At 31.7% G+C, this 11,852-nt stretch overlaps 1 protein-coding gene across 1 annotated transcript; it reads left to right on the forward strand.

Annotated features, from left to right (window-relative positions):
* The first annotated feature begins 2,248 nt into the window (after positions 1–2,248).
* LOC103309343 lies at positions 2,249–3,613 on the forward strand. The gene is made up of 3 exons (XM_008184549.1): positions 2,249–2,429; positions 2,636–3,132; positions 3,218–3,613. The coding sequence occupies exons 1-3, from the start codon at positions 2,249–2,251 to the stop codon at positions 3,611–3,613; spliced, it is 1,074 nt and encodes a 357-aa protein (XP_008182771.1).
* The last annotated feature ends 8,239 nt before the right edge of the window (positions 3,614–11,852 follow it).

The raw sequence follows: 11,852 nt of genomic DNA on the forward strand, positions 1-11,852 counted from the left end.
AATAAGTTAATGATCAATATGCAACGAATAATATTATGTTAGTGTATACATTACGATGATAACGAAAAAATAATATCATTAATTCGTCAATTCAAAATAAGACTTTTTATTCGTATTTTTAATCGATCTACGGAGATACGGTAAAATCAATATGTACAGAAATTGTGCACATTATTTTCATTATTGATTTTCATGTAAATAAACAGAATTAAGCGTATTATTCATTAAACATTTTTTATAGAAAATAAGATTATTTATAAAAAAGTTCTATTATTTTTTTTTGTAAGTAGAATAGTTTTTGAGATAATAAGGAAAAACTGAAAAACTACCCTAAATCGAAATAATCAACCCTCTTGGGGCACGTCTTAGAGTCAATCAATCTTGACCAAATTATACACATATTATTTTTATATGCAGAAGATCAGATTTTGGGGGTCTCGTTTCAAAAATTTTTAGAAAAAAATTATACCTCTATTACTAAGGACCACCCTAGTGCGTAGCCCATATTAGTGTTTTATTGTTGTATACAATATATGTGGCGCCTTTAATAAATATAATATTATACGAGTTAATATTAAGGTGTTATATTTATTACGTAACTTCAGGGTACTTGGGCAAACCACAATTGGTGACCTCGACCTTCGTAAAGGGAGAACACATTGTTTTTTTTTTCGAGCTTCAACGTTAAACATAATGAAGAACGGTGACGCGGGTGCGAAGGAGAATGCTGCCGCCGAGGTACATTCCACGAGGAATTTCATAATACCAGCGTTTTGGAGATCCAATCCCGAGCTATGGTTTAGGCAAATCGAGTCTCAATTTTATACGTCTCGTATTACGTCAGACTCCACCAAGTATCACCATGTGGTGGCGGCTATGGAGAGTGAGGTGCTGCAACACGTAAGTGACATCATTATATCTCCACCCACGAGCGATATGTACGAGGCTCTAAAGCGACGCTTGATTGAACGTTTTTCGGAATCGGAAGAACTTCGTCTTAAAAAATTATTAAGTGACATCGAATTATGGCGATCAGCGACCTTCACATCTGCTTGCCGAAATGAGAGAGTTAGCATCGGGGAAAGTGTCGGACGAGTTACTCAAAACTCTGTGGCTGCAACGTTTACCGACACAGGTAAAGATTATTCTAACCGCCAGCGGGGACTCGCTAGTAAACCTCGCATGTATGCCGGACAAAATACCAGGAGTAAAGGCAGGAGTATGCATTTGCCCGACCATAGATTTTAAAGTAGCCAAATGGGCCGGTGGCCGGGTCTAAGCGGGCCGGGTGGCGGGTTTTCTATAATAATCAATATAATCTTAAATCTACTGACTATTCTAGAATATACTACATAATATAAAAATAGAAATTTGTGGTATATCATAAATCATAATAATATATTAATTAATATTTAATACGTTATTATTATTATTATTATTATTATTATTCTATTCTATGGAACTATATTCGTTATCTCAACGATAAAGTAAGTTTAAAAACCACGATTAAAGATCAGCTATCGACGTCGTGGACCGTGGTAACCAGTATAATGTAATGTAACTATGACCACAGAACAATGTGACCGAGCTATGACTGATAAGAGCATAGTACTGTAAATGTTCGTTATCAATAACAATTTTTAAAATGACCAACGAATGTTGAATTTTTCATTTTGAATTTGATTTGATTTAGTGTCTACTGTGTACTGTGTTTGACGTTTGACTAAAAATTAATTTTTCAAGTACCTTTATTATGTCTCATAATAAGCCTAAAGGCGGAGCTGAGAAGCGACGTCTCAAGAGAAATTCTGAGTTAATAATTGCTGGTAATGATAGTAAACAAAAGAAATTATCTTTTTTTAATATAACGACAACAGTCAAAAGTCTCAAAAGTTGAATCAAAAGTATGTACAATTTATTGTTATTTAATTTATTGTCTTACTAAACTTGTTTCTTATAAAATATTTTGGTTTAATCATTTGAAAGTTGAATGGAAATAGCTATTAAATATAATTATTTAATAAATTAATTTCTAATAAAATATAATCAGTAATTTAATTTTGTGTATCCAGGATAAACCTGAACAAGTTTACTCAGTTGAAGAAATTGTGAACACAGAAACAAATTCCAACAAAATTCTAACAACTGTAGATGCAAAAGTTTTGTTAAAAGATAATAATATAGTACAAAATCATCCACAAGACCTTTCTCATCGAAAAATGACCATCCAGCTCAACCCAAATTAACGATGTATCCAACTACTAATGGTCGTCGTTTTAGTATAAAATATTATCAATTATATGAATGGTTGGAATATTCAATTTCCTTAGATGCGCTTTATTGTTTTGTTTGCCGACATTTTGCTGCCAGTATTACTGCACCAGGTGAAGTTTTTGGAAAATTAAGTTTTGTTGATTATGGTGCTACCTGTAATAAATGGAAAGATTTTAAAGGAACTCTAAATAAACATGAGAGAAATAAAAGGCACATCATTTCCATGCAACGTTGGATTGATTATAGATTAGTTCAAAATAAAAATGAATAATCTGTATCAAACCAAATAATACATGTTCGACAAAATAATATTAATGAGAATTGTCAACATATATTATTTTTACTCAAAGTAAATATTTAGCTAAACAAGGGTTACCATTTCGGGGAAATAATGAATCAAGAAATTCCAAAAATAGGGGAAATTTTTTAGAACTTTTGGATGTGTTTTGTGATGCAAATATGAAAGAAAGACTTGCATCAAGGTATGGCCACTACACAAGTCCAGAATATCAAAATGACTTAATTTCATCTATAGCTAAATGTACTAGACAAAAAATTTTAAATAAAATTAATCCACTAGGTCTTTTTACAATCATGGTAGATGAAACCAAGGACAAATCTAAAAAAGAACAAATGGTAATTGTCTTACGGTTTTTGGATAGTGATATGAATATTCACGAGAAATCTATTGGTTGCTTTCATATGTTGATTTCTAATGCTGATAGTTTGTCAAAAAAAATTATTGATACAGTTTTGGATAATAAATTAGATTTACAAAATTGTGTGGCTCAATGTTATGATGATGCTAACGTTATGAGTGGTATCCACTCAGGTGTTCAAGAACGAATACTTAATGTTGTACCACACGCCATTTATATCCACTGTTATGCACATAGGCTAAATTTGTGTTTAGTTCATACATTACAAAACATTCCTTATATAGTCAATTTTTTCAACACTGCAAGATCTCTATAAATTTTTTATGAATGGACAAACTAGGTATGAGTTATTTGTTAAAGCACAACAGGCAAAAGGATTACCCGTATTACACCTAGAAAGATTAGTTGAAACTAGATGGGCTTACTGGTTTGGATCAATTAGTAAAATAAATTTGCGGTATACAGAAATTATTGAAGTACTTACTATACTTAGCGAAAATGATGACCAAAAGGCAAGAGCTCTAGGAATTTTAAAAGAAATGAATACACTGTCATTTATTAAAATATCACATGCTATGGAATCACTTCTTAGAGCCATCCACTGTGCATCAAAGGCTCTCCAAGACTGTTCTATTATTTTACCAGTTGCCATTGATTTAATTAAATCTACAAAACGATAGCTTTATAATATGCGCAATGATGAATTTTGGGATGATGTTACAAAAAAAGCAAAAACTATTGCTGTTAAAAATGGTATCAACATAAATAAAAAAAAGAATCCAAGAAAGACATGTTTGAATAAGAATCTATTAGAATTTTATGTTGAAACTACGGTTGGTCAAAGTAATAAGAACAAAACTTCAGAGTTGAGTAAAGACTTGAAAATCATTTTTTTTTCAGCAGTTGACAGGTATGTACTTACAACTAAAATAATCTAAAACTTTAAGTATTGAATTTGTTTATATACCTATATATATTTTTCTTTTTGTAGATTTGTTAATGAATTAGATAAACGCTTCAATGATACAAATAACAGCATTATTTTAACTAGCAGCATTTTCCTTTCCTCCAGCCCTGAATATTTTAATTTTAAATGTCCATTCCTTGATGATTTTTTACAAAATTACAAGCACTTTAATATTAACACTATCAAACTAAAAGCTGAATTTCTGAGTGCTAAAGAATTACTTTCGGGTGATTCAAATACCAAACATGATCTATATTCCATTTCAAAAATATTACTCCAATTACCTCAATGTTACTCTGAAACATTAAAAATAATAACCATTCTTATGACCTTACCAGATTCTACCGCTTCTAATGAACGCTTTTTTTCATCACTTAAGCAAATTAAATCATATTTAAGATTAACTATGGGTGATGATCGTCTCAATGATTTATTGGTTGTTGCTGTTGAAAGTGATGAGGCCTCAACAATTAATTTAGATGAAGCACTTCACGTTTTTGCTAGTATGAAGAATCGTCGCTACCCGCTTATAAGCTAGCTAAGCGATGCACAACTATAATGCTTTTAAATTGTAATAATAATAAAGAACAAAAAAATATTTTAGTCTTTAATTCCTTTTTTTTATTATTTGCTTATGCTTATTGCTTTTTTAAATTTAAGTATTATAATTTTTTTATGTTATAATTCAAATAAGGTATACTTAGTGAAACAGTGCCACAGTTGTGGTACTTTAATGCATATTTTATTGGGAAACTATTATTAATATTATACAAATATTATTAATTATTTGGTTTTCAGAGTAAAATACCTACATAGAAGATTGTAATAATATGTTGATGTGAGTTAAGATTAGGTATTTCTGTTTTAATAAGTAGTATGTTAACAAAAGCGGCTACAGTGTTATATAAATTATAAAGTATAAAAATAATAATTGAAATAAAAATTGGGCTAGCTAGCAAGCGCCTTTTTTTTTATATATAATTAAAAGTGTTAAAGTTATAGGGCCAGTCATTATTATGCCCTACCCTATCAAATATTGAAATGACGCCCCTGACTTCCCATCAACTAATACGGACGCCATGTGGAGGTTCGACGCGGTAAGTGAACGTTTCTTACACATACACATTGACTTGGTCGGACCGTTACCATCGTCACGTGGGTTTACGTATTATCTGGCCGTGGTTGATCGTTTTTCACGGTGGCCTGAGGTGTACTTCTTAAAGGACATTACGGCAGAATCGGTAGCACAAGCGTTGCACGAGGGCTGGATCGCCAGATACGGGGTTCCGGAGACTATAACAACGGATCAAGGACGTCAGTTCGAGTCAACTCTTTTTCGGGATACATCGGTAATACTTGGGTTCAAACGAATACGTACAATGGCCTATCACCCCGCGGCGAACGGCCTGGTCGAACGGTTCCACCGGGTTTTGAAGGCGGCAATCAAGTGTTACAACACCGAACGTTGGACGGAGGTAATTCCGTCGATATTATTGGGAATAAGGGCTTCAGTGAAGGAGGACATACAGTCAACGCCCGCCGAGATTTTGGTACTACAATACGATTGCCAAATGAATTTTTTTCGACATCAAAAATTCAAACTGACCCGATGTCGTTCGTCACGCAACTAAAAAATGTGATGAATTGTTTACGGCCACGTCCAACCATTCAAAAAAGAGAGTGTTCGTACACAAATCGCTTCCATTGTGTAAAAAAGTTTTGTACGCGTCGACCGAGTGAAGTCTCCACTCGAAAGGCCTTACGACGGGCCGTACGAAGTAATATCGCGAGCTGAAAAAAATTATGTTTTACGCATAAAAGGAAAAACAGTCAACATTACGATCGACAGATTGAAACCGTGTTTCGAGACAGTTCCAGAGGATGAGTTGACCAGTAAAGAGAGAGAGAAGGTCCCAATCAAACAACATCAACACGTTCCGACACCAGTACATCGACCGCGGCACAGGCCACCTCCACCCACACCAGGTCCGGACGAGCGATCAAACTTCCAGCCAGGTTTCGGTAACACTATCGTTAAAAGGGGGGTAGTGTGGGGAATTGGTATCATTAGTATGATTATTATTATTATTTATATTATATTTTATTGTAGTTATAATCTTTTGATTATGTAACATCATTAACGTATCCATTGCATAATGTTCATATATATCTATAGTTTTAATTAAGTTTGTCGCGAATGACGACCGTTGCTCGTCGCGTATCGTAAAGACAGTATTAGTTATATTATTTATATTTTTGTATTAATTATTAATTATTATTTGAGTCAGTTCCCAAGTAACAATTTTCAATCATACAGATTAATAAATATTTAATTTTTATTAAATTCTTAATATTATTGAGTAACTAATTAAATATTTTAAAACTAATATATGTATTGTAATATACTTATAAGTTTATAAAATATTGACTTTAAAATATATTTAACTCAACTATTATTCAATATTTAACAATAATTAAAAATAAATAAATATTAATGTTAACTAATAGTGTTTTAATAAATAACCGCATATTATTCAATAATTGTAGGTATATATATTATATATTATGTATGTAAATAGACAATGGAAACTTTGATGTACATGAGGATTATGTCGTAATAAATAAACGTTTATATTTAAATTTAAATGATTTAGGTATCAAACATAATATAACAAAAAAAATCAATAGTTAGAAAATTTTGTACCAAGCAAAACATGCAATTAAATTAATGGAAGACTTTAATAAAATAATTTAATAAACAAAAAATAAAATCAGTAAACCTTTTATTACAAATTGTTGCATAAAATTATCGAAAATTGCCCAACAGTTGTAAATAAGCTACACTTATGGGATGAATGTATTAATTTATATTATACATTGTATAGGGTTCTGAATTTGAAATATTTCGAAATTGAAAATTTCACCTTTCTTGAATTAACTATTTCAATGTGATTATGAAAAAAAAATTGTCTTCTTTTAAACAAATATTTTGGTTATAAATGATTAGAAATAATATAATATTGATTGCACGCAGAAACCATTGATAATGATTAATGAATAATATTATAACTATAATATCATCAGTTACCTATGACTTATGAACCAATGCTTTATGGTACTTAATCTTATTTAATATTACATATAATTATAAAACATAAACATTTTTTTATTAGATAATTTATTAGGTAATCACCCTGCAAGACATGATACGGGCCAATTTCAAGGGAAGAGTTGTTTCCAAAGTATTGCTTGATGAAATCGATCCAGACCCATCTAATCACGAGTGTCACTAGAGTAAAAATTATGGAGTAGCAAAAATAATTATCTGCAAACAATTTTCTATTTAGATAGATTTTTTCTAATATAGTATTTTTCGGGGTAGCAAATTTACCATTTGATATCTCTTAATAACTATGCTTTTCGTATTCCAAAATGATAGGATTCCAAAACTGGTAATTTCCTTGTCATTTAATTAAATACGAACATATTTACAGTACAGTTCTAGACTCTGCTAGAGACGGTCGTATTTATCGCGCATCCGTCTGTTTACGTATAGTTTACGACTCGTGGTTTTAAGATAATATTATATAATGGTTTTATGTGTATTATGTTCATTAACTATCAATAGAAACCAACTCTCTATCACCTGTTGTCTCTGTAATTTACTTTTTCATAAAAACTGTGTCTTTAATACTTCGGATTTAAATTCGTGGAAGTGTTCAAACTGTTCACATAATATGTCTCCAACAGTTACAAAAGAACCTGTTAGTACAAGTCTTGAAGAACTTATTAAATCAGTAAAGTCTCTGGAAAGTAAGTTTACCCAGCAAGAATCAAAAATTTCGAAAAAACTTGATGAGACCTTAAAATTACTGAATAATGTTATTTCGGAAAATAACACGTTAAAGGAAAAAATCTCTGTCCTCGAAAAAAAAATTACGTATTTTGAAAAAACAGACTTTTGTAGCGAAGTATCTGATAGAGATCGCAGGAAGTGTAATATTATTATTTTCAATGCCCCGGAATGCACCTCTGACAGTGCCTCTGATGAATTAATTCTTGTTAACTCAGTTTTTTCTTCCTTAAACTTACCCATAAAAGCTCTAAATGCTATACGACTTGGTAATAATTATAACAAATGTCGTCCGCTTAGAGTGAATCTACCTGATATTAACTGTATCAATCAGATCCTTAAAGCAAAGTCTAAACTCCGTAATATTGAAACGCTGAAACACCTAAATATCGATATTGATAAAACCAAGCTTCAACAAGAATAGTTCAAAGCTGTCTGGAACACGCTGTCAGAAAGAAAAAGTCGCGGTGAAACAAACATTCGAATCGGTTACATTCGAGGCCAACCAACAATAATTTCAAAAAACTGAACAATACACGCCCGTCCAAGGTAAATGTAGATTCAACTCCGCTTGAATCTAACTATAATTGTAATTTTAATTTTAACCTTAAAAATAAATTAGTTGATAAGTTTATTAATTTCGTTGGTTACTACCAAAATGTACGCGGTTTACGCACAAAATTAGATATTTTGCGTTGTAATTATTCTGTGTTCGATTTTGACTATTGTATATTAACTGAAACATGGCTCACTGCAGATTTCTGCGACTCAGAGCTAGGTTTTACTGATTATCAACTGTTTCGCTTTGATAGGAATGAAAATACTAGTCCCCACCGTAGAGTTGGTGGTGTTCTTATCGCAGTTAATAATTTATATACCGCTAGAATGTTATCTGTGCCGATAAATAATGTAGAACAACTTTTCATATTAGTATCGGTTGGTAATAAAAAACTAATTATAGGTGGTGTTTATATCCCCCCCATCCAGTGGCCCTGATATGTACGAATCCCACATTCAATCATTAGAATTGCTTCGTACGAAATACGCGGACTGCGAGTTTATTATTGCCGGCGACTTCAATTTATCTTCTGCACGTTACGATCTAAATTCTAATTCCGGTGTCAACTTTTTTCCTACCACTGCTCAATCTGATTCTATTTCTTTTGGTTATTCGTATTTTAACTTCCGCCAATTCAATCAAATACTTAATTATAATAACTCACTATTAGATCTTGTTTTTTCATCCCTTCCTATGTTGTCAATCTCGTTATCTTTAGATCCGATTGTACCTATCGATAACCATCACCCACCGTTAAGAATCTATTCTAAAGTACAACGCATTTTTAATACTCTTCCACACAAAATTGAATTTTTTAATTTTAAAAAAGTGAATTTTATTGACATTATTTACGAATTAAATAAAATTAACTGGTCATTAACATTTTTAAATCTAGATATTAACACAGCTGTTAATAAATTTAATTCAATATGTCACGAGGTCTTATTAAAACATGTACCTATTGTTACTTATAATTATAATTCATTCCCAATATGGTTTAACAAAGGATTAAGACTGTTAATAAAAGAAAAAAGGGCCCATTTTAATTATAAACAATCTAATCACGTTTCAGATTACATCACCTTTTCAAATCTTCGCCTACAATGCAAACAACTATCTCGTTCCTGTTATACAAATTTCATATCTAAGACTCAATTATCATTGGTCCGTAAGCCAAAACAATTTTGGAAATTTATAAATGACCGCAAACAATTAAACACCTTCCCAAAAGTCATGTTTTTAAATAATAAAACTGCACAGGACGGGTTAAATATTTCTAATTTATTTGCAGAACACTTTTCTTCGGCCTACTCATACATTTGTCCATAAACAGGTGATTTAAAGGTTACGATCGCCGATTGTATTGATCTATCAAAAATCGACATTACTGTTCAGGAAGTTTTCTTAGCACTGGAAAAATGTAAACTTAATAGTTCACCTGGCCCTAACGGTATTCCGGAAATTGTTTTAAGCCAATGTAGGTATGCTTTAACGCTTCCTTTACACTACCTTTTTTCTCTGTCACTGTCTTCAGGCACATTTCCAGACTTATGGAAATCCTCTTACGTCCAGCCAGTTTTTAAAAACGGTGATCGCTCTAATATTATAAACTATCGTCCTATCAGCATTATGTCATCAATTCCTAAACTATTAGAATCTATTTTACTTCCTAAATTAAACTTCTCTTTTTCTAAATATATAATTCCGCAACAATTTGGTTTTCGTCCACATACTTCTACTTCCTCAAATTTAATTGCATATCATAAATATCTAATGGATGTTATTGAAAAAGGGGGTCAGGTCGATGCTATATATACTGACATCAGTAAAGCGTTCGACACTATTAACCACGCTGTGCTGATTCGTAAGTTAGAGTTGATGGGTGTTAATAATCTCATGTTAAAATGGTTTAGTTCATATTTATCTTGTAGATCTCAAAAGGTAAGGCTTCACGGTTATGTTTCTAATAATATCTCAATCCCCTCAGGTGTCCCACAGGGAGGTCATATTTCGCCATTACTTTTTATATTGTACATGAATGACGTTGGCTTAGTTTTTAAACATGCACAGTTTAGTATGTTTGCCGATGATCTAAAACTATTTTATAATATTAATTCATTAGATGATGGCTCTAAATTACAAGACGACTTTGATAATTTCAAAGCCTGGTGCTATAATAATGGTTTACAAGTTAACATTAATAAATGCAATTCCATCTCTTTTTATCGTAATAAATTTCCGCTCAATATTGCTTATTACTCCGACAATTACCTTTTACCTAAAGTCGACTCTATTAAAGATCTTGGAGTTATTTTTTCTAGTTCACTCTCTTTTACTGCGCAAATTCAATCAATAACTATAAAAGCAACACGATCACTTGGCTTTATTATCAAAAACACTCGCGATTTTAATAACATTGTATCATTAAAAATTCTTTATTTTGCTCTAGTACGTTCAATACTTGAATATTGCTCCATTTTGTGGAACCCTTACCAACTTGTGTGGATAAATAAAATCGAAAGAGTTCAAAATAAATTCCTAAGATTTATTAATACAAAAATTCCTAACAATTGCATAATAATTGATCATTGCTATGAACCACTTAGAAGACTGGTTAATATCAACACTCTAAGTTCAAGACGTCTATATTTTGACGTCATATTTATTCACAAAATCTTACATGGCACAATTAATGACAGTTTTCTGCTCAGCAACATTTATTTATCAGTCCCCACTTTTAATTCTAGAAACCGACAGACTTTCCACATTTCTAAATATTTCTAATTTATTTGCAGAACACTTTTCTTCGGCCTACTCATATCTTTGTCCTTCAACTGAAGGTTTAAAGGTTACGAACACCGATTGTATTGATTTGTCAATAATCGATATTACTGTCCAAGAAGTTTTCTTAGCACTAGGTAAATGTAAAGCATAATAGCTCACCTGGCCCTGGCGGCATTCCTGAAATTGTCTTAAGCCAATGTAGATATGCTTTAACGCTTCCATTACACTACCTTTTTTCTCTATCACTGTCTTCAGGCACATTTCCAGACTTATGGAAATCCTCTTATGTCCAGCCAGTTTTTAAAAACGGCGACCGCTCTAATATTATTAACTATCGTCCTATTAGTATTATATCATCAATTCCTAAGCTTTTCGAATCTATTTTACCTCCAAAATTAAACTTCTCTTTTTCTAAATATATAATTCTACAACAATTTGGATTTCGTCCACATAGTTCCACTTCCTCAAATTTAGTTGCATATCATAAATATTTAATGGACACAATTGAAAAAGGAGGTCAGGTTGATGCTATTTATATAGATATTAGTAAAGCGTTTGATACGATTAACCACTCTATACTGATTCGTAAGTTGGAGCTGATGGGTGTTAATAATCCCATGTTAAATTGGCTCAATTCATACATATCTTGTAGATCTCAAAAGGTAAGGCTACACGGTTATGTTTCTAATAATATTTCAATACCCTCAGGAGTCCCACAAGGTGGTCATATTTCACCACTACTTTTTATTTTGTATA

The sequence above is a fragment of the Acyrthosiphon pisum genome, chromosome X, assembly GCF_005508785.2.
Source record: "Acyrthosiphon pisum isolate AL4f chromosome X, pea_aphid_22Mar2018_4r6ur, whole genome shotgun sequence".
Taxonomy (NCBI): domain Eukaryota; kingdom Metazoa; phylum Arthropoda; class Insecta; order Hemiptera; family Aphididae; genus Acyrthosiphon; species Acyrthosiphon pisum.

Excerpts from the sequence above, each read along its gene's own strand:
- LOC103309343 (XM_008184549.1), top strand. The coding sequence starts at position 2,249 with ATGTATCCAACTACTAATGGTCGTCGTTTTAGTATAAAATATTATCAA. Across the intron at positions 2,430-2,635 it reads TGTTGATTATGGTGCTACCT|CTAAACAAGGGTTACCATTT; the intron begins GTAATAAATGGA and ends GTAAATATTTAG. Across the intron at positions 3,133-3,217 it reads AAGAACGAATACTTAATGTT|TCAATTTTTTCAACACTGCA; the intron begins GTACCACACGCC and ends TTCCTTATATAG.